This window comes from Theropithecus gelada, chromosome 15 (assembly GCF_003255815.1).
Source record: "Theropithecus gelada isolate Dixy chromosome 15, Tgel_1.0, whole genome shotgun sequence".
NCBI classification, from domain to species: domain Eukaryota; kingdom Metazoa; phylum Chordata; class Mammalia; order Primates; family Cercopithecidae; genus Theropithecus; species Theropithecus gelada.
This window is the reverse complement of record NC_037683.1, coordinates 76,066,243-76,093,748: the sequence shown is the minus strand read 5'-3', so window position 1 is coordinate 76,093,748 and position 27,506 is coordinate 76,066,243. Positions and strand designations below refer to the sequence as shown.

Sequence of the window (27,506 nt, the reverse complement as noted above, 5' to 3'; positions counted from 1 at the left end):
CTTTTAATTCAAGATAACTTCTTAGTTCTGGAAATGCTTGATTAACCCTTATAAGACATTGGAAGTTTTGCAGATGGCACATTATACTTATTATAATAACGCTCATAAATTGAATATACCAACTATAATCTTATTTTGAAATTTATATTTTATAAGGTCTAGAATTGTTTGAGCGATAACAGTCCATATTTCCCAAAACAATACTGATGAAAGCACACAAGTTGAGGAAAAGAGAAAGTGCCTTTGTTTCCAAAGTTGTCTTAAGCTTCTGGGAAGTTTGTGTACACTTGGAAGAAAGTTATGCTTTTTCATCCAAATATGAATAAAGGTTTTATGACAAAGTGGCCAGAAATACCAGAATACTAGAAATCTATTTTATACCCATTGGTAGAAAAAAATAAGGAATCTTACCTACAATTTGGCTTTATTTCTTTAATTGTTGTTCCACTATTGATGTTTTAGTTGTCACTTAGTTTAGCTGCATATCTTTTCCATTGTGTAGATGTAAGAAAATTTACTTAAATGATACTCAGCTGTAAAAACATTGAGGACATTCTTTATGGAAAAAAAGCTTTCTAAATATGTTGTTGGGTGAAAAAAATAAAATGCATATGTTGCTACTGTTTGTTTTTAAAAGGGAGTTGAGGGATCTCCATCTTGTTTAAAAGAGATCATGTATTTTTCTGGAAGAATACTTAAGAAACAGGATGAGAACTGAGTAGCTATGGGACAGGTTTGGGGGAAAAGCTATTGTGTACTCTTTTTTAATATTGAACTATGTAAATGTATTGAATTATATGAATGTAATGCTAATTTTAAAAAATCCCTCTGAATCACAGTTCTAAGAAAAGGTTTATTTCACCATTTCTCTTGTTAGAGTACTGTACAGAATGATATTGGAACATATTAAATAAAACTATGCAAGTGGCTGGGTATTGTCCTGCCTTTTTTGGTTCATCCCTATAGAAAAGAACACAATTATTATTTGCTTAAATGTAATCAGTGTTACAAAAGATTGAGTTCAAGGTTACTCATCGCCTTGGTCAGAGGGTTATTCATCACTTCACATTTTATTTGTTTCAGCATGGGAATCACTTTCAAGAAAGTAACTTGATACATAAGGAATTCTGAGTGTCTGTAGGTACCAAAAAGGGTGGAATGGTACAGGCTTGGTTTTCTACCTCCACCTGGTGGGAAACCTTGTATGGTGCATGGAACTAGAATAGAAAGCCAAAAAAAAAAAAAAAAATTTCTGCCATCTTGTCCAAGTTTAACCTGTCAGGTGCTAGGTTTTAATCTATGAATTTAGGTGGTTGGAAATCTGTAAGGTTTCTCTCAAAACTCCAGTGGAATAATTGCATTTCAGAACAAAGTTATCAGCACCTGAAACACATAACTGCTGGAAATTTGAAATTTCCTATAGAATTTAGATTGAGTGAGAAGACATGAAACTTAGATTTTTATAACCAATTATTTTCCCTCCTATCACCACAAATGTAAGTCAGATAAGGCTAGGGATATTGGTTATGCTGTTGCTTATAGAAGTAAGAGTACTATCTCATCTTTTATTTTTGATTGAAGAAAAAATATGATTAATGTTAAGCATCTAACTTTTGTTATTGAGGATAGAGAATGTTTAGAAGGTAAAAATATAATTTTAATAAGAGTTTTCCCTCCCCTCCCCTCCCTTCCCTCTCTCCCCACTCCTCCGACAGGGTCTCACCTTGTCACCCAGGCTGAAGTGCAGTGGCACAATCACAGCTCATTACAGCGGCATGATCACAGCTCACTGCAGCCTCAGCCTCCTGGGCTCCAGTGATCTCACCTCAGCCTATCAAGTAACTGAGACTACAGGCACATACCACTACACCACGCTAATTTTTTGTACTTTATTGTAGAGATAAGGTTTCACCATGCTGTTGAGGCTGGTCTCAAACTCCTAAGCTCAAGCGATCTCCTCTCCTTGGCCTCTCAAAGTGCTGGGATTACAGGTGTTGAGCCACCACGCCCAGCCAAGATCCTAAATTTAAACATAAATTTAACACACACGCACACCTGGGATACCACATAGCTTTCATAAAATTCATGAAGTCAATGATTGAAGAGACTCTCTAAGGACATAACTTAGAGTATATTTACATAAATTTTTAAATGTACTCATTAACAGTTGTGATATTAAAAATATTTCAGAACTGGGCTGGGCACAGTGGCTCATGCCTGTAATCCCAGCACTTTGGAAGACCAAGGCGGATCACAAGGTCAGATCATGAGGAAGGGCAGATCATGAGGTCAGGAGTTTGAGACCAGCCTGGCCAACATAGTGAAACCCTGTCTCTACTAAAAATATAAAAATTAGTCTGGCGTAGTGGCATGGGCATGTATTCCCAGCTCCTCGGGAGGCTGAGGCACAAGAATTGCTTGAACCCAGGAGGCAGAGGTTGCAGTGAGCTGAGATTGCGCTACTGCACTCCAGCCTGGGCAACAGAGACTGTGTCTCAAAGAAACCAAAAATTTAAGAACCAATACAGCATGGAAAGACATGCGTTATATTAGTTATCGAACAGGGTTCTGACATCGCCCTACTATGCCAATAATGAATCCTTCAGTTGGCCAGATTTTTCTGAGGGAGGGGATTCAGTTGTAGCAAACACTTGGGTACCTTGGGGCAAGGTCTATTTACCAACCTTTAAAGAAATATTAGTATTTTAACAACTGACATCAGTTTTTTTATTTCTAAATTTTTTTAGAGATGGTGCTCAGTTGGTCTCAAGCTTCTGGGCTCAAGTGTTCCTCCCGCCTCAGCCTCCTAGTAGCTGGGATTACAGGCACAAGCCACCACGCCTGGCTCAGCCTTTAACAAGTTTGTCTACTTTCGATTAAATGAGAAGGATATATCTATCTCTTCCTATAGATTATTTATTATGTTTATCACAGTTTTTAAAAAGTCATTATCTGCTAATTCTAATATCAAGATTATCTGTAAGTCTATTTATATTGATAGATTTTTCTCTTGATTCTAGGTTACATTTTCCTGCTTATTCACACATCTGGCCAGTCATTTGTTTGTTGCAGCATTGCTGATTATCATGTTGTAGAGATTATGAACTCTTAAATTTTGTCAGACGATTGTTGAGTTTTTGTCTAGCAGGTAGTCAGATTACTGGAGTGTAACTTTTATTTCTATCATATACAGTGATTTTCTAGGGAGATAGGGTTAGGGGAGAGAAAGACTGTAGTTTGGAAAAAACGAGGCTGACTCCTTCCAAGGAAAATCACTGGTAAACCAGGGACTACTCTGCTAAATTGCTTCTCTTGACATTGTCAACTTGAAGTAATCAGAAGGATCAGAATCTGGAATTAATGCAAGCAGAAAGCTGGCCAGTCAGGAGGAACAGACTTCAGAAAATGGGGTCAGTGTTCCAAAGTTAAAAGTTCAGTTCTTGCAGGCCAGGCACACTGACTCACGCCTAATCCCAGCACTTTGGGAGGCCGAGGCAGGTGGATCATCTGAGGTCAGGAGTTCAAAACCAGCTGGCCAACATGGTGAAACCCTGTCTCTACCACAAATAGAAAAATTAGCTGGGCATGGTGGCACATGCCTGTCATCCCAGCTACTCGGGAGGCTGAGGTAGGAGAATCCCAGGAGGCGGAAGTTTCGGTGAACTGAGATCGCGCCACTGCACTCCAGCCTGGGCAACAGAGTGAGACTCTGTCTCAAAAAAATGTTCATCCAGGCGTGGTGGCTCACGCCTATAATCCCAGCACTTTGGGAGGCCAAGGTGGGTCGATCACCTGAGGTCAGGAGTTCAAGACCAGCCTGGCCAACACGGCGAAACCTCATGTCTACTAAAAATACAAAAGTTAGCTGGGCATGGTGGCGTGCACCTGTAATCCCAGCTACTGGGGAGGCTGAGACAGGAGAATCGCTTGAACTCGGGAGGCGGAGGTTGCAGTGAGCTGAGATTGTGCCACTGCACTCCAGCTTGGGCAACAGAGCAAGACTCCATCTCAAAAAAAGAAAAAAAAAAGTTCAGTTATGGCTTATATAGGTTTAAAATAAAGTTTAGTAGGATTGTAATGTTTTGTATACCAGGCTGGTTTATGAGTTACAATTTAGTTACAGTTTGTTTTCTTTATGGCTTTTCTTTAAAGCTAGTTTCATTCCTTTCCAGTTTAAAAAGAGTGTATTTAACATTTCCATTTTAAGACAATTTGATAGCCATGAAGTCTTTGTGTAAGAAAGATAAAAGGGAAGTTAATCTACCATGAAGATCAACAGTGAAGAGGGAAGAGGTCTTCCCTGGATCCCTTTAGTCATTTATAACATTTATAAAACAATACAGTAAGGAAGAAAGCTAATCTATAATCAGAGAAAGAAAGATTACAGCTGCCTGGGTTATAGCTGCCAATTATGTGACTCAGGCCCCATAATTACATTTCTTTAAGGCTCAAAAGTAATTCAGATTTCCAACAGCTTAGATTTTGAATTACATATTTTCATAGCATATAGTAGTACATCTAAAACATAAACTTTTTATACTCCACCCACCAAATGATACACATAGATTTTATCACTGAAATATAAATTTGAAATTAATATATAATGCTTTAAAAAGTGAAATTTCTATAAACTGGGAATTTTAATTGATTACAAATGGCTGTGAAGTTCAAGAAATAGAGCTGGGTAAAGAAACATCTGTTTCTGATCTTTTTCAGTACTTTTATAGTTGGGGAAAAAACAGCAAATTCTTCATTAACTGAAATCTTTGGAGTATAAGTAGTTGAAGTCAACTTTCCAAAGAATTAAAGGTTTAGTTTAAGAATTAAAATACTAAAAGACTTTTTTTTTGTCATTATGGATTAAAATATATCTGAAATATGCTCTTTCCTTAAGTATGAAAGGGAATTTAATAGTATTTAATAGGTTGTATATAATATATACATAACATTTTTTGTTTTTCCTCATATAGTATTTGATACTTTGAACACTCTTTCTTAAATTCATCTTACTTCTTGGCTTTCTTGGTATCAGTTTCTACTGGTTTCCCTAGTTGTCTTTTTCTTTGTGCCAGTATCTTTGTAGGCTCATTTATGGGTTCCTCTTTCTTCTAACCCTTTCCCTCTTCTTGCCTTCTTTGCACAAATATTTAGTGACAGATTTAACTAACACTGCCCTTGGGACTGTGCATACAGAGGTGAGCAAAACAGGCTATTTCCCCCTTAAGTAAATGCTGAATATCTTCACAAATATTGGTAAGTGTTGAGATCATGCTGTGTAACTATTTTTCACTTCTTGCCTGAGAAGTCCTCTGAAGACAGAGAATATTTTATTCACCCTCGAATATCCAACAGAGTATAGCACCTGTCACTGAGGATAGGCTCAGTAAATGTTTGCAGAAGGAATGCTGAGAAATATATTGGCCTGGAACTATACTCCAATACGGTAGCCACTAGTCACACATTAATTTATTTAAATTTATGTTAATGAAAAGTAAGTAAAATTTCAGTTACTTTGTTGCACTAGCCATATTTCAAGTGTATAGTCACCACATACAGCTCATAGCTACTGTTTACAGATAACTAGATAGTTTACAGATACAGAACATTTCCATCATTATTCAAAGTTTTATTGGACAAGTACCGGAGAATTGTTACCTCTACACTTAATGGCTCCCGATTGTCATACTCTTATTAGTTAGGTCTTACTCATTTTATGGTTTCTCTACCTCTTTTTCTTTCTTGTCTGCTATCACTTCTGTTTCCATCTTCTAATTTGCGGTTTCAATATTTCTAGTTTTTAACTAGTTTTATCAGTTACCAAGTTTGTGACTGTGGCTGCCCATAGTCTTTCATTTCTTCCAGAATTTCTGATTCTAGATTGAAATATACATAGATAAAGTTTCAGATAAATGGAGATGTTTTGTAAATGGTTTCATGATCATTTCTGCATGAGTATTCTCTAAAGCAGTTTTTATATTCATACACATTGCTTTCCCAGAAGTTGCAGATAAATGGAGATGTTTTGTACCTGGTTTCATGATCATTTCTGCATGAGTATTCTCTAAAGCAGTTTTTATATTCATACACATTGCTTTCCCAGAAGTTGCAGATAAATGGAGATGTTTTGTAAATGGTTTCATGATCATTTTTGCATGAGTATTCGCTAAAGCAGTTTTTATATTCATACACATTGCTTTCCCAGTATGCTCTCTTAAAAATTAATTGATTCTACCTACAGTTTGCAGTCTGTGTTGGAAGATCTCCTGGTTGCTACTTCTGATGGACTTCTTCATCTTATTCACTGGGAAGGAATGACAAATGGAAGGAAAGCCATTAATCTTTGCACAGTACCCTTTTCAGTAGACCTGCAGTCATCTAGAGGTAGCTATACTTTCTATATGAGGTTGAACCAGTTGTTTTATGTTTGATATCTAGTTAGATATCTTCTATGGATGAACACTTCTTTGAAATTACTTATGCTAGGAGAGCGGTAGGGAGAGTATGAGAGGCGGGGTGAGAGAGGCATTTAGTAGGAAAGGACAGTTTAATTGTTTAGGGTTGTTAGGTCATTATTTTTACCCTTTTAAACTTATAGGTTTTTCTGGCAAAAGGTGAGAGAGTAATTTATTATATTCTTAATCCAATTTCATGTGCTTATGTTTTTCATCAGTAGGTTCATTCCTGGGCTTCACAGATGTACATATCAGAGACATGGAATACTGTGCCACACTTGATGGGTTTGCTGTTGTATTTAATGATGGTAAAGTTGGATTTATTACACCAGTGTCAAGTAGATTTACTGCAGAGGTATGGCTTATTTATTTTGAAGGGTTTTTTGTTGTTGTTGTTATTTTGTACTTATTTTATTCTTTGTTATTAAATTCTTCTGTTTTCATTATTCATACAAGATTTTAAGGGTTGTTAATTTTTTAATCAAATCAAACATATAAATAGTATAAGTAGACAAAATTCTCTTGGACAAGTTAAAGAAAAATGATGGTTCCTGTTCTCTTCCCTGCTCTCCTCATGCCTAATTTTCCACTTTTGGAGGCAACTACTTTTTATTCCTTTACTGGTTATTTGGTTTTTAATCTCTACTACTCTGAATATTTCCTTTAATTTTTAGTTTTTAGTCTGTGTTTATTGACTTCTTACTGTGGAGAGTGACAGTTTACTTCCCTTTTCCCTGCTTCCACCATACTTACATTCTTCTCATGTTCCCATTATAATTACTGTGATTTTGATTAGGTTACTATTAATTGCTTATATTTTTATCAATATGTAAGCTCCATTAGTACCTAAACCATGTAGTACTAATGCAGAAGTTTTTGCTCCTTAGTTTAGGTAAAAGCAGGTTCTTGTCACACAGCCAGGAAAGATTAGGCATGCAGACATACTGAAAGGTGAGGAGAGCAGAATTTATTAAAAGAAAGCTCTCAGCAAAAAAAGAAGAGGTCTTGCTAACAGGCTCCCACCTCACAGATTGATTACCAAGCCCCAACACACACACACACACACACACGCGCGCGCGCGCACATACACACACACCAGCTGAAGAGCCCAGGGTCCTCCCTGCTGCACAAGGTGTGAACTTCCCGTGACCCCACCCCATTCTCCCAGTGCGCTTGTGGGCACTATTCAGAAAGAATCAGTCAAGAAAGGGCAAACAGGGGCAGTTCTCCCTCTGCATCACCAGTTTCATCTGGGACAAGAAGTCTCGTCTTTCAGCCTTCAGGCTCTTTTTGGGCTTGAAGGTGGAGTTTCGCTGGGGACCCTTGGCTGTCTCCTGTTTCTGTCAGTATGTTATAATTATTTTTCCTTTACTGCAGATTTTTCCTCCTGCTAGGAATTAATGATTACCTTGTTCTTTACATTTGCTTAATTTTTATGTACTTACCTCTTACTCAACCCAAATTGTCAGTTGTGTAAATAGCCTCCCAGCTTTTTCAAGCATATTAGCTATTCTGTTCGTTTCATATACTGTTTTTTGAGACGGAATTTTGCTCTTGTTGTCCAGGCTGGAGTGCAATGACACGATCTCGGCTCACCACAACCTCCGCCTCTCGGGTTCAAGCGATTCTCCTGCCTCAGCCTCCCAAATGGCTGGGATTACAGGCATATGCCACCATGCCCAGCTAATTTTGTATTTTTAGTAGAGACGGGGTTTCTCCACATTGGTCAGGCTGGTCTTGAACTCCCGACCTCAGGTGATCCACCCACCTCAGCCTCTCAAAGTCCTGGGATTACAGGCGTCAGCCCTGGTACCTGGCCCATTTCATCTTTTTTTTTTTTTTTCCACCCTGAGGAACTATCACTTAAGGGTGGCTTACAGAAGAAATGAGCTTGCATAAAACATAAGAGTGTGTGTGTGTGTCTGTGTGTGTACACCTGTGCAGTGCATGTGTGGGTCTATAGGTATGCATCACATGTCCACATGCATATTCATAGCCTCCATACACATGTAAATATTTCTTCATAAAAACTTTTCTGACTTTAATATTAGAAAAACTTACACTGGTTTTCTGAAGCCCAGTGTGATATCAGAGAGCCCTTTCTAAATATATACATATGTGTGTATATGTGTGTGTGTATATATATATATATATATATATTTTTAGTTTTAGGCTACATGTGCACAGCATGCAGGTTTGTTACATATGTATACATGTGCCATGTTGGTGTGCTGCACCCATTAACTCGTCATTTACGTAAGGTATATCTCCTAATGCTATCCCTCCCCCATACCCCCACCCCATGACAGGCTCCAGTGTTCGATGTTCCCCTTCCTGTGTCCAAGTGTTCTCATTGTTCAGTTCCCACCTATGAGTGAGAACATGCGGTGTTCGGTTTTCTGTCCTTGCGATACTTTGCTCAGCTTCATCCATGGCCCTACAAAGGACACGAACTCATCCTTTTTTTATGACTGCATAGTGTTCCATGGTATATGTGTGCAACATTTTCTTAAGCCAGTCTATCATTGATGGACATTTGGGTTGGTTCCAAGTCTTTGCTATTGTGAATAGTGTTGCAATAAACATACATGTGCATGTATCTTTATAGCAGCATGATTTATAATCCTTTGGGTATATACCCAGTAATGGGACGGCTGGGTCAAATGGTATTTCTAGTTCTAGATCCTTGAGGAATCGCCACAGTCTTCCACAATGGTTGAACTAGTTTACAGTCCCACCAACAGTATAAAAGTGTTCCTGTTTCTCCACATCCTCTTCAACACCTATTGTTTCCTGACTTTTTAATGATCACCATTCTAACTGGTGTGAGATAGTATCTCGTGGTTTTGATTTGCATTTCTCTGATGGCCAGTGATGATGAGCATTTTTTCATGTGTCTGTTGGCTGCATAAATGTCTTCTTTTGAGAAGTGTCTGTTCATATCCTTTGCCCACTTTTTGATGGGGTTGATTTTTTCTTGTAAATTTGTTTAAGTTTTTGTAGATTCTGGATATTAGCCCTTTGTCAGATAGGTAGATTGTAAAAATTTTCTCCCATTCTATAGGTTACCTGTTCACTCTGATGGTAGTTTCTTTTGCTGTGCAGAAGCTCTTTAGTTTAATTAGATCCCATTTGTCAATTTTGGCTTCTGTTGCCATTGCTGTTGGTGTTTTAGTCATGAAGTGCTTGTCCATGCCTATGTCCTGAATGGTATTGCCTAGGTTTTCTTCTAGGGTTTTTATGGTTTTAGGTCTTACATTTAAGTACTTAATCTATACTGAATTAATTTTTGTATAAGGTGTAAGGAAGGGATCCAGTTTCAGCTTTCTACATATGGCTAGCCAGTTTTCCCAGCACCATTTATTAAATAGGAAATCCTTTCCCTATTGCTTGTTTTTGTCAGATTTGTCAAAGATCAGATGGTTGTAGATGTGTGGTATTATTTCTGAGGGCTCTGTTCCGTTCCATTGGTCTATATCTCTGTTTTGGTACCAGTACCATGCTGTTTTGGTTACTGTAGCCTTGTAGTATAGTTTGAAGTCAGGTAGCGTGATGCCTCCACCTTTGTTCTTTTGGCTTAGGATTGTCTTGGCAATGCTGGATCTTTTTTGGTTCCATATGAACTTTAAAGTAGTTTTTTCCAATTCTTTGAAGAAAGTCATCAGTAGCTTGGTGGGGATGGCATTGAACCTATAAATTACCTTGGGCAGTATGGCCATTTTCACGATATTGACTCTTCCTATCCATGAGCATGGAATGTTCTTCCATTTGTTTGTGTCCTCTTTTATTTCGTGGAGCAGTGGTTTGTAGTTCTCCTTGAAGAGATCCTTCACATCCCTTGTAAGTTGGATTCCTAGGTATTTTATTCTTTGAAGCACTTGTGAATGGGAGTTCACTCATGATTTGGCTCTCTGTTTGTCTGTTGTTGCTGTATAGGAATGCTTGTGATTTTTGCACATTGGTTTTGTATACTGAGACTTTGCTGAAGTTGCTTATCAGCTTAAGGAGATTGTGGACTGAGGCAATGGAGTTTTCTAAATATACAGTCATGTCATCTGCAAACAGGGACAATTTGACTTCTTCTTTTCCTAATTGAATACCCTTTATTTCTTTCTTCTGCCTGATTGCCCTGGCCAGAACTTCCAACACTATGTTGAATAGGAATAGTGAGAGAGGGCATCCCTGTCTTGTGCCAGTTTTCAAAGGGAATGCTTCCAGTTTTTGCCCATTCAGTATGATATTGGCCCATTCAGTATCGATGGGTTTGTCATAAATAGCTCTTACTATTTTGAGATACGTTCCATCAATACCTACTTTATTTAGAGTTTTTAGCATGAAGGGCTGTTGAATTTTATCAAAGGCCTTTTCTGCATCTATTGAGATAATCATGTGGTTTTTGTCTTTGGTTCTGTTTATATGATGGATTACATTTATTGATTTGCATATGTTGAATCAGCCTTGCATTCCAGGGATGAAGCCAACATCATCATGGTGGATAAGCTTTTTGATGTGCTGCTGGATTCAGTTTGCCAGTATTTTATCGAGGATTTTTGCATCGATGTTCATCAGGGATATTGTTCTAAAATTCTCTTTTTTTGTTGTATCTCTGCCAGGATCACATATCAGGATGATGCTGGCCTCATAAAATGAGTTAGGGAGGATTCCCTCTTTTTCTATTGATTGGAATAGTTTCAGAAGGAATGGTACCAGCTCTTCTTTGTGCCTCTGGTAGAATTCGGCTGTGAATCCGTCTGGTCCTGGACTTCTTTTGGTTGGTAGGCTATTAATTATTGCCTCAATTTCAGAGCCTGCTATTGGTCTATTCAGAGATTCAACTTCTTCCTGGTTTAATCTTGGGAGTGTGTATCTGTCCAGGAATTTATCCATTTCTTCTAGATTTTCTAGTTTACTTGCATAGAGGTGTTTACAGTATTCTCTGATGGTAGTTTGTATTTCTGTAGGGTCGATGGTGATATCCCCTTTATCATTTTTTATTGCATCTTCTTTCTTTTCTTCTCTCTTTTCTTCTTTATTAGTCTTGCTAGCGGTCTATCAATTTTGGTGATCTTTTCAAAAAAACAACTCCTGGATTCATTGATTTTTTGGAGGGTTTTTTGTGTCTCTATCTCCTTCAGTTCTGCTCTGATCTTAGTTATTTCTTGCCTTCTGCTAGCTTTTGAATGTGTTTGCTCTTGCTTCTGTAGTTCTTTTAGTTGTGATGTTAGGGTGTCAATTTTAGATCTTTCCTGCTTTCTCTTTTGGGCATTTAGTGCTATAAATTTCCCTCTACACACTGCTTTAAATGTGTCCCAGAGATTCTGGTATGTTGTATCTTTGTTCTCATTGGTTTCAAAGAACATCTCTGTTTCTGCCTTCATTTCATTATGTGTACCCAGTAGTCATTCAGGAGCAGGTTGTTCAGTTTCCATGTAGTTGAGCAGTTTTGATTGAGTTTCTTAATCCTCAGTTCTAGTTTGATTTCACTGTGGTCTGAGAGACAGTTTGTTATCATTTCTTTTTTTTTTTACATTTGCTGAGGAGTGCTTTACTTCCAATTATGTGGTCAATTTTGGAATAAGTGTGATGTGTTGCTGAGAAGAATGTATATTCTGTTGATATGGGGTGGAGAGTTCTGTAGATGTCTATTAGGTCTGCTTGGTGCAGAGCTGAGTTCAATTCCTGGATATCCTTGTTAACTTTCTATCTTGATGATCTGTCTAATGTTGACAGTGGGGTGTTAAAGTCTGCCATTATTATTGTGTGGGAATCTAAGTCTCTTTGTAGGTCACTAAGGACTTGCTTTATGAATCTGGGTGCTCCTGTATTGGGTGCATATATATTTAGGATAGTTAGCTCTTCTTGTTGAATTGATCCCTTTACCATTATGTAATGCCTTTCTTTGTCTCTTTTGATCTTTCTTGGTTTAAAGTCTGTTTTATCAAAGACTAGGATTGCAACCCCTGCTTTTTTTTGTTTTCCATGTGCTTGGTTGATCTTCCTCCATCCCTTTATTTTGAGCCTATGTGTGTGTCTGCACGTGAGATGTGTCTCCTGAATACAGCACAATGATGGGTGTTGACTCTTTTTCCAGTTTGCCAGTCTGTGTCTTTTAATTGGAGCATTTAGCCTATTTATATTTCTGGTTAATATTGTTATATGTGAATTTGATCATGTCATTATGATTTTAGCTGGTTATTTTGCTCGTTAGTTGATGCAGTTTCTTCCTAGCATCGATGGTCTTTACAATTTGGTATGTTTTTGCCGTGGCTGGTACTGGTTGTTCCTTTCCATGTTTAGTGCTTCCTTCAGGAGCTCTTGTAAGGCAGGCCTGGTGGTGACAAATCTCTCAGCATTTGTTTGTCTGTAAAGGATTTTATTTCTCCTTCACTTATGAAGCTTAGTTTGGCTGGATATGAAATTCTGGGTTGAAAATTCTTTTCTTTAAGAATGTTGAATATTGGCCCCCCACTCTCTTTGACTTGTAGAATTTCTGCCGAGAGGTCCGCTGTTAGTCTGATGGTCTTCCCTTTGTGGGTAACCCGACCTTTCTTTCTGGTTACCCTTAACATTTTTTCTTTCGTTTCAACTTTGGTGAATCTGACAATTATGTGTCTTAGAGTTGCTCTTCTCGAGGAATATCTTCGTGGCTTCTCTGTATTTCCTGAATTTGAATGTTGGCCTGCCTTGCTAGGTTGGGGAAGTTCTCCTGGATAATATCCTGAAGAGTATTTTCCAGCTTGGTTCTGTTCTCCCCATCACTTTCAGATACACCAATCAGATGTAGATTTCATCTTTTCACATAGTCCCATATTTCCGGGTGGCTTTATTCGCTACTTGTTACTCTTTTTTTCTCTAAAGTTCTCTTCTCGCTCCAGTGTTCTTTGGAAAACAGTCCTGCAATCCTTTCTAGAGTATATATGCTTGGCTACCCAATATTCTGGGATTTGAGTTACAGAAGAGTTAGGCTAGAGGGTCCAGATTCAAGATGTGAGCCTTTATTTTCTATCCCTGTTTTCAGTGTGGTCCATACGCCTCTGGTGGAGGGGACAGGGGTGGGGGTGTTTTGTTTTGTTTTTCTCCAAAGAAAAATAACCAGTTTTCTGTAGGAGTGGAGGCGGGGTATTTATTGGCTCCTCAGCTGTGGGGAAGTGCTCTGGGAGGCCCTAGTTGCTTCTTTAAGTAGGTTTTGAACCACTTCTACAACCTTTAGTTTAGTCTTTCAAAGACACCTGAATTCCCAAGCCTTTCGTGTACCCTACAACTTAGATGTTTCTCAGCATTATTCCCTGCCAGTTAAGGATTCTACTCATTGGTATGCTTTCCAGCTTCTAAAATTTTCTAATGCCGCCTCCTCTCCTTTTATTTTTGTCTTTCCCGCTTTATGCTTTTTTAAACAAAAACTCTTTTCTCTTGTAGAAGTTACGGTTTTAGGAGTCCAAGAAGCTAAATGTTTATATTCAGTCATATCTCTTTAACTGGAAAGGAATTTAAGTTTTTAATGGCCTTTTTTAATTGTCGTCATTCTGTTTGTTATCAACTTTAATATTTCTATCTAATATCTTCCATTATCAACTTTATTCAGATAATAAAGTACTAAATAATATATTTGTGATCACCTGTGTCAATATATAAATAAGAATAAAAATAAACTTTTGATGAATTAGAAAAAAAATTTCTTTTTTTTTCCTATAAAGTGCATATATATTTGTAATTATCTTTGGGACTTAAATGTTTAGACTGGAATTAAAAATATTAGGGCTGAAAAAGTGATTGACTCTTTTCCAAGTACTTTAGAGTTAGTACAAAATAAATTCTCAGCATTTATTCGTATGTAATTAAATTTTTCTAATAAGTTAGGGATTCAAAAACTAATGAAAAGCAGATGAGCATTACTAAATAAGGTATAGAGAGAAAATACAAATTACAAGAAAACAGTACGTATATATTACTGGTAATAGGGAAATAAATGACATTTAACAGATGTGTTAAAATATGATTATGTTAGTTCTCTGTGGAGACTCATTCAGTAGGACTAGATTATTAGAACAGAACCTCCTGAGGACTAAAAGAGCTGGAGAAAAAATATATTTTTTAATATGCTTGAAGGCCTTGGAGAGCAAACAAGACAGTAAAGAACTGGCCAGACTAAGGGAGGCCAAAGCGACCCAGTGAGCTAAGCCCAATATTTAAGCCTACAGTGAACATGAACAAACTAGGCTATATGCAACAACACAGATAGATCTTACAGACACAGTAAGCAAAAGCAGCTAGACACAAAAGAATACATGCTATGATTCCATTTTAGGTAAAAATTAAAGGGCAAATAATGTAGGCTGTTCTAAATTAGAGTATATATGAGTGCATGTTTAAGTGATGATGATTTAAAAGAAAGAAGGAAGTGATTACCATGTAAATCTGGATATTTTTTGTTGTAGGGGTGTGAGGATATGGTGATCGGGAAGGGCACTATTGGGAGACTTGGGTACTGATGATTCTTGGCCTGAGTAGCAATTCCACAAGTGTTTGCTTTGTGATATTAATTGAGATGTATGTTTCATTTTCATGTATTCTTTATTATAATTCATGACAGAAAAGGTTAAAAAAATTAATATTCTTCTTCTGTATAACTTGAAGAAGCAGCCAGAATTCTTATGGTGGCCTTCAAAGCCCTAAAAATCTGACCTCCTATTACATCTCTTACCACATATACTACTTTCCTTTCACAACCCATCCACTTCACTCTGTCCACACAGGCCTCTTTGCTGGTCTTTGAGCATGCCAGAAATGCTACTACAGTAGAGCTTTTACACTTGCTTTATTTCTTTGAGGACTTTCCTCAAAAGGCATCCTTACAGGGAAACCTGTTGAATATTACACTCTTCCCCTGTACTCCCTCTTTACCATCATTGCTTAATTTTTTTTGTATAGTATTTTTAACCTCTAATATACAATATACTTTTTTAACTTGTCTGTCTCTTGACTCAAATGTAAAGCAAGGATACAAGTAAAGATTTTGGTGTGCTAGTATAGCCTCAGAACCTAGAGCAGTGCCTAGTGAATCGTAACCACCTAGAAAATACTTATTGTAGGACTGAATTTCAATCTAAGCAGCAGTTCAAAAAACCAATGCTCACTGCTGTCTTTACCATTTGTGACATAAAATGTCCAGTTTTATTATTAAAATTAAAAGATAAATAAAATTCCTACTAAAGCAAAGATTCCGTGTTTAGATAGTAGATTATATAGCTGATTGTGGAATTAAATGAAATCTGTAGTATTCTAGTTCAAATAGTTGTGATTATATTGTATCTTTAGTGTTTACTATTGGGATCATCCAAAAATAAAGTGCTATATTATAGTGTGCCACTTTTTGTGCTAACTGAACTAATGATTATGACATTTGCCTTGGAATTTGTCATCGAATGTCTGTGATTTGACAAATAAGAGCAAACAACTGAGCTGTATTTTCTATATATGGAATTAAATAGCATATACGCTTATTAATAATGTCATTTATTTATTGAATGTTTGTTGAATGGTAGGCATTGTCCTAAATAGTTTACATGTGTATCTTCATTTAATCTTTGAAACACCCTAAGAGGTAAATACAGATAAGAAAACTGAAGCTTAAAAAAATCAAATAATCATTTTGAGGAGTGAAGGTAGTCCTGAGCTGTCAGGCTTCCAGATACCATGCTATTAACCATTATATTATAAAGAAGGGAACTGTAGAGAATAGTAAGCAATTTTGCTTCTAAAGAATAAACCAAACAGAATGTACTACTTTTCACTGACTGAGAAGTTAAATACTATGTGCTAGGTGATGAGAATAATTATAATGAGCAAGTCAGATGCTGTTTCCGCTATCAAAGTGTTTATATTCTAACAAGAAAGTCATCTTTATTTGAGTTTGGGGATGAATTTCCATATTTTAGTGTTTTTTAAATAGATTAACTAGCACTGGACTGAGTATTTATCAGACCAATTCATGAGAAGTTTGAGGTTTTAAGGGAGACTATTTGGTAGTATTTTAAGGGAGACTATTGGGATAGTCCTGATGGGATATTTTCCTCTGCAGATGAAACCAAATAAAGCATTAGAAATTGTGTGTTTATTGAAGGAGAATTATGTTGACTACAGTAAATTTGGAGAAACATTTTTTAAGCCTTAACTATTTTTCTTTATTATAGCAACTTCATGGAGTTTGGCCACAAGATGTTGTTGACGGAACGTGTGTAGCAGTAAATAACAAGTATCGACTAATGGCATTTGGCTGTGTGAGGTATAATTGATGTAGACTTTTGCATTTTTAAGAGTTGTTGCAAAAAATACTGTTTTTTTGTAAACATAAGATGTTCCTAACACACTTATAAACTGTATCATGCTGTCATAATTTGTCAGTCAACTTTAATATGAAATGTAAAAGTGTTTTATTAGATTGAAACAAAAGTAAAGGGCAGATTTTGGATATATATATCCAAAATGTATATTTGGATATATATAAATATATATATAGAAAGAGAGAGAGAGACAGTCTCGCTCTGTTGCCCAGACTGGAATGCAAGGGCGTGATCTTGGCTCACTGCATCCTCTGCCTCCTGAGTTCAAGTGATTCTCCTGCCTTAGCGTCCTGAGTAGCTGGGACTGCAGGCATGCGCCACCACATCCGGCTAATTTTTGTATTTTTAGTAGAACGGGGTTGCACTATGTTGGTCAGGCTGGTCTCAAACTCCTGACCTCGTGATCCATCCGCCTCGGCCTCCCAAAGTGCTGTGATTACAGGTGTGAGCCACGGGGCCCAGCCCAGTTTTAAAAATAGATTTAAGAGGATTTAGACTTATCTCTCCCTACATGATTTTGGCAAGTTGCATTTTTCCAGGAATTGGTTTCTTTCTTAAACACATTCAAACTTATTGGCATAAAGTTTATAATACCCTTTTTATTTCACATTCTGAAACAAAAACTTACATACAAAGTAGTACATAATCCAAATATTCATAGTTTAATGTAATACGAATACCCATTTCTTCACAACTGGATCAGTAAATAGAACATTGCTGGACTACAGTCACAAACTGCCTCTGCTACTTCCTAGTCACAACTCTTATTCCCTCCTTGACTCACTTAGTAACCGGTCAAAATTGTCAGATTTATCCATGTCATTTACCAGTAGTTGTAATCATTTTTTAAATTGGTTTATAAATAACGTTCCATTGTCTGAATATAGCATTTATCCACTTTGCTGTTGACATACATTTGCCTTATTTTTTGGTTTCTAAAAAAGGAGACATTCTCTTGTATAAATGTAATATCTTTATCACATGAGATCATTAATGATAAATCCCTAATAGGATCTAATACCCAGTTTATATGCAAATTAACCCAGTTGCCACCAGCTAAATTTCTTCTATGCCTCCTTTGTTCCAACCAGAATCAGTCAAGATTCATTAATTATATTTGGTTATTAATTCTCTTTAGTTACCTTTTACCTACAATAATCCTTACACCACTTTTCTTATTTTCATGGCATTGACTTTTTTTGAGTCTGAGTTGATTCTTTATACAATATCCTGCATCCTAGATTTGCCTCATTGTTTCCTCATGATGGCATTTAACTAGTTTATCTGACACCTGTCATGACTAACCTGGAAGTTGGTTCTTGTTGAGCAATACATTCAAGTGATTAGAAAGCCCACACATCAGGCATGGAAAAGCATTTAGAGAAAATACACAGAGACAGAAGCAGTGGCAAGTGTGCAGTTCCATTTCCTGCATTTGGGGCTAGCACAAGGCTGGGTGTTAGAATCCAGAAGAAGTACTCCTCCCTAGGCTATGGGCTTGTAAGCTACATGATTCATAAGTACTAGCCCTCCCCAGGATAATGAAGGTAGACTCTTGGCTTATAGCTTTTCAGCCACCTCAGTTTTCATCAGCTGGGAGACTACAAGCTCTCTTCTAGCATGCCCATGGGTTAGGGTTAAAGTTTTGTGATTCTAGCTGTGTGACATAACAAACCAGTGTCTGCTAGTCCAGATCTGCCAACACTTACCAGGACTTAATTGCCTTGAACACTAGGTGATAGCTGGTGTCCTTAGAGTTGTGTAAGAAGCCAGCTTCCTTTTAGGATGCCAGTTGGCAGCAGATCAGTATTTGAACAACCTTCCTGTTACCTATTTAAAGGTATTACTAGATTCTGGTTACACATTTTGTCATGGGTGATGATATATACTTCCTATAGTATCATTTAGTAATAATGTCAAGTTGTCTCAGTATTAATGATGCTGAATTTGATCACTTATGGTGACAATAGCCATATCTCTCTTACAGAGATTTATTTGCTTTGGGGTTAGTAAGTCCTGTCTTTTTAATGAAAATATATTTTTCTGTTACATTGAGCTGGTGAGAAATGGAAGGAAAAGTAGTTTAAAGAATACAGGCACTATAGAACAACTAAAAGATTGTCAGACTTTGATAAGTAGTAACTTAGCACCTGTTTCTTATATTTAAAACATGGACTCTCCTCACTAACATTTTAGAGCTCAGCAACCCAGGGTTAGCAGCTGACAGTTGTCAGATGCAAAGCAAAAACAAACACCTGCTACCCACTTAGTGCTCTCTCTCAGCAGGAGATGATCTATTTGGGTAGATAGTCTGGAAAGAAATCTTTTTCAGATATTTAGCTTCTGGGTATGATGGAATGACAGATCAGATTTTCCCTCCCACCTGATACAGTCAAGAAAATGGACAAAAATATGAAAGAGCTGTTTTGAATTCAAAACACGAACATAAGGTAACAAGGGATAGTGATTTCTGAAAGATGAGAAACAAAATTATCTCTCTGTAACTGCCCTTAGTTTTTATTATTTTGAGTGTTTGTAGGCTGCAGCACAGGATTGAGGAGATAGGTCCTGAGTTGAGATAAGCACATGGAAATCAGAGAATCTGGGAAAACCAAGGCAGCTAGAGTTCATAATTATAGACACCAAACCGGTGGCAGAAAGAGAGAACTTCAGAGAGCTGTAGAGAGTCCCTCTTGAATATTAAACTGAGACATGGAAGACATTAGAAAAGGACTGAAATTAAACTTCTAGAGGTGAAAACCATTATGTCTGAGATGAAAAATACACTGTATGGAACTAACGACAGATTAGACATTGCAGAAGAGAGGATTAATGAACTTGAAAAACATAGAAATTATCCAGAATGGAACACAGAAAGAAAAAAAAAGAAAACAAAAACAGAGTAAGCTGTGGGACAACTTTAAGGAGACTACTACTGCAGGTCTTTTAGTTAATCCCAGTTCTAATCCTTGAGAAGAGGTAGGACCTGGATGGAAATGGATCAAAGCTGCTGTGAAGAAACCATCTGACTTCTCCTTTCACAAAAAAAAAAAAACAGTCTGGCAGTCATAAACCAGTGTCATCTTATTATGTGCAAAAGCATTCTTAGATTAAAAAGTATCTTTAAGAACAACATTTGTTTCTCTTTCTCACTATGATAGTGTTGCATAAGTAATGTAAAGCAGGAGCCTCATTTTCAACTGCTGAATGGGCATTAAATTTTTGAACTGAGAATATACCATAAGCAGAAATGAGACTTTTCTATTATCATTGTAGTTCAGTTTTGAAATGTAGCTTAGAAGTATTACAGAGATTTTACTTTTGGCTTCAGGCCCTTCATAAATTTGACCCTTGTAAAGATGTTTTAAATTAAGTAAATATATATACCATATACACAAAAAAGCACATATATTTTAAAACTAAAATCTTTATAAATTACCATCCAACGTAAGAAATAAGACATCACCAGTGCTGATGAAGCCTCCTGTTTACCCCTCTTCTTTGATACTCCCCTTTCTCCACCAGAGTGTCACTCATCTGAAATTTGTATACATGAACTCTTCGTTGTATTTTTACCACAAATATATTTACTATTAATACTATATATCTACTATATATATATCAAATATGTATGTTTATATTTGCTATGCTTTTACACACACACACTTGTGTGTGTGTGTATATATATTTTATCTCTTAAATGTATATACTGTTGACCGTTGAACAGCCCAGGGGTTAGAGGTACCAACCCCCCAACACATTTGAAAATTTGCGTGTAACTTTTGACTCCCCAAAGACTTTTAACTACTAATAACGTACTATTGAAACCTTACAATTAACACATACTTTCCATGTTATATATACTAATATTATATATTGTATTCTTACAATAAACTAAGCTAGAGAAAAGATTATTAAGAAAATTATAAGGAAGAAATAATGTACTTACTATTGATTAAGTGGAAGTGGGTCATCCTAAAAGTCTTCATTCTCACTGTGTTCATGTTGAGTAGGCTTGAGGAAAAGGAGGTATGTCAGGGGTGGCAGAGGCAGAAGAAAATACATGTATAAGTGGGCCTGTGCAGTTCAGATCCACATTGTTCAAGGGTTAACGGTATCCGCTATCCATGTGGCTAAAGTTCATTCATTTTCAGTGCTGTATGGTATAGTATTATATTGCTACACCATATGTACTACAGCCAAATAAAAGTTCATTTTTTTCCTCACGTTGCTAGATAGGCTATTTCCTTGTTTTGTTTTGTTTTGTTTTTTTGAGACCGAGTCTCGCTCTGTCGCCCAGGCTAGAGTGCAGTGGCATGATCTCAGCTCACTGCAAGCTCTTCCTCCCAGGTTCACGCCATTCTCCTGCCTCAGCCTCCCAAGTAGCTGGGACTACAGGCGCCCGCCACCATGCCTGGCTAATTTTTTGTATTTTATAGAGACGGGGTTTCACCATGTTAGCCAGGATGGTCTTGATCTCCTGACCTCGTGATCTGCCCACCTCGGCCTCCCAAAGTGCTGGGATTACAGGCATGAGCCACCGCACCCAGCCGGCTATTTCCTTTTTTAAAAATTATACACAGTAGTACAATGGACATTGTCCATATCTCAAGTAAACATTAGACAATAATTTCTGGGATATATCTGGAAGTGAAATTGCTAGATTAGAATATGCCTTTGTTCAAATTTATGAGATGACTGCAACTTATTGACAAAATGGTTTTGTTCTAGTTTACACTCCCACCAGCAGAACATAAGAGTTATATAATGCTTTTTCTATTTGTATTTGTCTTTTTTCACTAAAAGTTTTTTGTTGTTGTTTTCACAGTGGTTCTGTGCAGGTCTATACAATAGATAACAGCACTGGAGCCATGCTGCTATCTCATAAATTAGAGCTAACAGCAAAACAGTATCCTGGTGAGTCTTTTTAAAAAAAAAATTTAATGTATTGGTAATGCTATGTGTAGCAGATGCTGATTTTAAGTTAAACAATACATGTCATGCTATAGGTCAAATATTGGGACTCTGGGTGTGTAAACTGGCTCAAGTCTGGAAATCAGTTGAGGGGCCGTGATTCTGTTTTGATAATTCAAATTAGTGTTTTGTCCATTCGACCTAGAAGTTTTCTGCTTGTGTAAATTAAGTAGGAATGCAATAGGCTTCCTATCAGTTTCACTTCCAGGAACACCGTGATTAATTAGCCAGTGCTGAGTTCTACACAAGTCAGACTATTTTGATTGCCGCTTTGCCTCTGCTGTCCATTATAGCAGCTACGCCCACCTTGCCTTTGATAATTGAGTGCCACTTGCCCCTGCTGCCTTGGGATCCAGTTATTCCCACTGTATTTAAATTTTGTAGTTGAGTGACTGAAGTTCCCACTGTTAGATCTGACATACAGAGAGGTGCAATTATAGGGTTCTTCAAAGATGTAGGTGCTGCCCTTACAAATCTGTTTTGCAAGGCATCAGTCAAGGGTATATCTTTTGGACCCTCCCAGCTGGGATGAGTAGGTCTAAAGTGATTAATCCACTCCACCTTCTGAATCTTCCTAAGCCTTTGGATCCCTTCCTCTACATTAAACCAAGGGAGATCAGCCATTTCCAGCTCACTCACAGTGGGCCATCTTTTAATCCATGTTTCAGCTAATTGAGCAAATAAACTATTAGAACCTTTTAACTCCCCGAGCTGCAGCTTTAAATGCATAGTCCCTACTTAGTGGGCCCAAATCAATAAATTCACCATGATCCAACTCTATTTTCCTTCCATCATTATCCCACAACCTTAATATCCATTCCTGTGCCTGTTCTCCAGATTTCTGTTTATATAAATTAGTAAACTTGAGCAGTTCCCATAGTGCACCTCCTCGTGGGTCACACTCTCAAACTCACCTCTAGAGGCCCGCCAGGACTTTATTTATAGGTCTAGAAGCAAACAGAGGTGTTGGGGGTGGCTCCTGAGGAGAATCAACATCTTGCCTAGCAACTGCCTCAGGGGAGGGCATCACTGTTGCCTCAGGCAGCACAGGGTTTATCTCCTCAGACAAATGTGGAAGGGCTAATGGCAGCATGGGTCCAGGAGGGGATGTTGCCACTATTGGGGATGGGGAAAGCTGTTTCTTCTGGCAAAAAAAGGCTCACCAGAGTTTACAAACTCAGTGAATGTAGCTTCATCAGGGTCCTCCCACACATCCGTTTTCCAAGTTGCAGAGTCCCATTCTTTTCCAGTCAATGCCCTCATTTTAACAGTAGACGCCTGGTGATGCAGGTGTATGCACCTTTCATTGCAGGTCAGCCACTCAAATGATAAGAGCTTGTCTCTGTGTTTCCACAATTTTAGCTCTTTCTCTATAGGAGATAAGACTCTCTCTCAGGGCAATCTTAGCAGATTTGAGGCTCCGTGTCTGCTTCTGGGAGATAGAATCCCTGAATTCATTTTCTTTCATCACTTTGTTCACTGAACTTAGGAGCAACCAACTAGCTTCATTATGTTCCTTGGTTCTTCACATATGGTCAAAGGTGTTATGTATAGAGTCACTAAACTCCTTGACTCTCACAAGCAATGAATCAGAAGTGCCAAATGCATTTATTTTGCATAATTCTCTCAACAGTTCATGTCAAGGACTCTCAGTGTTCTCCATACTATTACAAATAGAGTCCTTAGCATTTTGGGGTCTAATGATATTAGGCAGCCAATTCCAGAAACCTCAAAACCAGTGAAGGAACTCAATCCTTAATATTCTGTTCCTCTAGAACCACTCCTGGTACCAATATCTGTATTAGTAAGGGTTCTATAGAGGGACAGAACTAATAGAATAGATACATACATATTTATAAAGGGGAGTTTATTAAGTATTAACTCATATGATCACAAGGTCCCACAGTAGTCCATCTGCAGGCTGAGGAGCAAGGAGAGCCAGTCCGAGTTCCAAAACTGAACAACTTGGAGTCTGATGTTTGAGGGCAGGAAGCATCCAGCACACGAGAAATATGTAGACTGGGGGGCTAGGCCAGTCTCTATTTTCACATTTTTCTGCCTGCTTATATTCTAGTCACACTGGCAGCTGATTAGATTGTGCCCACCCCGATTGAGGGTGGGTCCACCTTTCCCAGCCCTGGGACTCAAATGTTAATCTCCTTTGGCAACACCCTCACAGACACACCCAGGATTGATACTTTGTATCCTTCAATTCAGTGAAGTTGACACTCAGTGTTAACTATCACAATTAGGATATTTAACTCTTCATGTTGACTTAGTGTTACCCACATTTATACCAGTGTTTTTGCCCACCATATCTTTTACCAACTCATACCTTCTTCTTGAGACCATTTTCTGCCTGAAAAACCTCTCATACATCCTTTGGAATTTATTTTAATGAAGTTTTTTGAAGGTAAACTCTACTTTGGCGGAGTCTGAAATGTACTTATTTTGCCCCATGTGATTTAATTATAGTTTAACTTGGTATGCTGTTTTGGATTGGCAGTTATTTTTTTTTTATACATTGAAGAATTTGCTCTAGTGTCATTAGATTTCCATTGCAGCTATTGGGAGGTCATCTGTCAAGTTGTCTTCTCTTTTCAAGAGACTGGTCTTTATAGCTACCTTTCAGATCTTGTTTTTGTTTTTGGCTTTCTGCAGTTTTGCTGTGATGTGGAAGGTGAAGAATTTTGTTTGTTTTTCAAATCCTGCTTGAGACTCAGGCTTGCTGGATGAAGATGTATGTCTTTGAACTATTTCTGGAAAATTCTCAACCAATCTTTCTAAATATTGCCTCTCCCCTAATCTCTTTTTCTGGAACTCAGATATACGTTATACTTTTTTCCATGTTTCTTAACCTAACTTAAAAATTTTTTTAATTTTGTTTCTCTAGATTGCATTCTAGAAATTTTTTCTCCATCTGGGTTTGCTGATCCTCTCCAGTTATGCCAAATATATTGTTTGATCTGTCCATCAAGTTTTTAATTTCAGTTATTGTATTTTTTATTATTTAAAGGCTTATTTAGCTCTTTTTCCAATCTGTATGCATCCTGCTCCTTGTTTGAGTCTTCTCCTTTATTTCATTGGCTATGAAAAGCAGTTATTTTATATTCTGTGTCTGTTAATCCCCAAATCTGCAGCCTTTCTGAGTCTGTTTCTGCCATGTCTTGATCCTTTGGGTTCTTGCTCATTTGTGTATGTATTTTAGGATTTTTGACTGAGAGCTGATTGTTTTCCTTGAAGCGTTTTGTGTGTGTGTGTGTAACACTTTGAGAACTGGATAACATTTGAGTTTTTCCAGAGAGGATTTAAATGTCTTTGCTTCTGCTGGTCACTTGGGAGCACTACATCAGTCTCTAACCCTTTGCATTGTATTCTCTGTGTGAACCACATTACATTGTACAAATTACAAATCAGAGTGAGGGTTTGTGGCTTCAGATTATCAAGGGAGTGTTATTTTCCATAGAGTTCCACTGATGAAACATGAAAGTGTTCCTTGCTAATTCTTTTCCTATATGGCAGAGGCTTTTTTCTCATTCTTTCTTATACCACGGATATAGTCCATTGTAGTCCCAGCTTTACATGGGTATCTTTTGTAAGATTACCTGCCTTAGGCAAGCTCTGAGCTTTAGAGTCATCAGAGGTAGAAGTCAAGGTCTCCAGGGTTTGGCAGAAAAATTCAGGGAACAAGCACTTTGTCTCAGTATTTTTGGTTGTTTTGAGGATTTAAGTATTCAACATCTTAGTTTTTTCAGTGTGGAAGTCATTCAGGGTGTCATTTGCTGTACTTCCAAAAATAGAAATTTGTTCCTTATTTTTTTTTAATCATCCTTACTGTGTAGCCTTTTTTAAGGTCTGCATATGTTTTTTCCTAAAGACAGCTTTTACTGTAACCTTATCCCTGTTTTACAGAAACTGATCTATACAAAACCAAAGACTTTTAAGATTACACAGTTGTAAGTTAATCAAGCTAATAGTGGCTAGAAACAGCTTTCACTTCTTACAAATCACCTGTGCACTGAGTTTGTTCTGCTTAGATCAGGACAAAACTAATGGCCTTACTAATTTTAAGTAGTCCTAAATGAGCAGGATTTATTTTTTGAAGCAGTCTTGCCTTTCTGCTCATTTAGATTTGAAAATATAGACTATGTAGGAAAAAAAAAGTATTTCTGAAGCAACTATTTATTTTTAACTCTTCTCACTATTTCTTAACAGACATTTGGAATAAAACAGGAGCTGTTAAATTGATGAGATGGTCTCCTGACAATAGTGTTGTAATAGTGACCTGGGAATATGGAGGCCTTTCTTTATGGAGTGTGTTTGGAGCACAGCTGATTTGTACACTTGGAGGAGATTTTGCGTAAGTCAAAAAAGACAATTTTTAGATAAAGTAACTCCATTATTTCTCACAATGCATGCATACCAAAACCTTGTATCAGAACTTCCCTTTTTGCCTTGACTCTTACCTTAAAACAGTTTGCAAAGTTCATAATCTGTTCAGAATATATTGATTCTCTGAACACTCATGTTTTAAAAAAATTACATCTCATTCCATAAAAATGTATTTATTTTTTTGAACCCCTATTGTGTATATGACAGCATGTTAGACACAAAGCAGAATCTGACATGAGGTTCAGTTCTGACGAAATGACCACACCTTTAAAAGCTGCATGACTCTGGCAAGAAGTCACTTGGACCTCGGAAAATGTGGCTGAGAGATACATACACCTAGGTGTATTAACCCACAGTTTTGTATTTCATGCATTATTATGTGTTTCTATTTTGAAGGAGCAAACTCTGTTTGATTTTTTTAAAAAACACACTAAATTTTATGTGCATTATGTGTAATTGGAAGGCTGTATTATATTTGGTTTCTGTTCTGTTTCAGTTATAGGTCTGATGGCACCAAAAAAGATCCCCTTAAGATCAACTCTATGGTAAGTACTTTCTATAAAAAAATTAGCATGGTATTAAAAAAAAACTTGGATTTTTCTTCCCTTTTTTCAGTCATTTTTATTTATTTAATTTTTTGAGACAGGGTCTTGTGCTGTCACCCAGGCTGGAGAGCAGTGGCAGATCATAGCTCACTGCAGCCTCTCTAAGCGATCCTCCTGCCTCAAGCTTCCAAAGCTGAGACTACAGGCACGCCACTATCCACACCACTATCCACAATTTTTTTGATTTTTAGTAGAGATGGGGTCTTGCCATGTTGCCCAGGCTGGCCCTTTTTTCACTCATGTTGATCTGACAAAATCACAAAACTATTTTGGTCTCAGAAGACTCTTCTTTATACAGTTCTTGCTTGATGAAAGTTTTCTTTTTTTTTAATTGGAAGGCTGCCTGGTTTTCAGTATTTGTGTTTTGTTTAGATGTGGCTAGCAAACGCCTATCATCTCTATGATGATAATGACTGTTCAGATGAGGCCTTTTTTGTATGTGTCTTCTCATGGCCTGCTTGCTTTTAACATGAGGTAAAATGCTCATTGGGTATTTTTCCTGGAGGATATGCACTTGTGCATTACTTGAGGATATCTGTATCTATATATATGTATACAGTGCATTGAGCATATTTTTAAAACTTTACATAGATGTAAAGTGCTTGGAACCAGAAGTGTTTCAAATTTTGGAACTTTTTGGATTTTGGAATATTTGCAAATACATTTTGGGGATGGGACTCAAGTCTGAACACAGAATTTACTTATGTTTTATATATACCTTATGCACATAGAGTGAAGGTAAT

At 37.3% G+C, this 27,506-nt stretch overlaps 1 protein-coding gene across 2 annotated transcripts in view; it reads left to right on the top strand.

Moving 5' to 3' along the window:
- RIC1 (RIC1 homolog, RAB6A GEF complex partner 1) overlaps positions 1-27,506 on the top strand; it is a 153,371-nt gene that overhangs the window by 94,368 nt on the left and 31,497 nt on the right. For both annotated transcript variants that reach the window (XM_025359079.1, XM_025359080.1), the window contains exons 5-10: positions 6,239-6,381; positions 6,671-6,807; positions 16,643-16,734; positions 21,621-21,709; positions 25,982-26,126; positions 26,655-26,703. In XM_025359079.1, the coding sequence (XP_025214864.1) occupies positions 6,239-6,381; positions 6,671-6,807; positions 16,643-16,734; positions 21,621-21,709; positions 25,982-26,126; positions 26,655-26,703 (655 nt within the window). The remainder of the gene's footprint in view (positions 1-6,238; positions 6,382-6,670; positions 6,808-16,642; positions 16,735-21,620; positions 21,710-25,981; positions 26,127-26,654; positions 26,704-27,506) is intronic.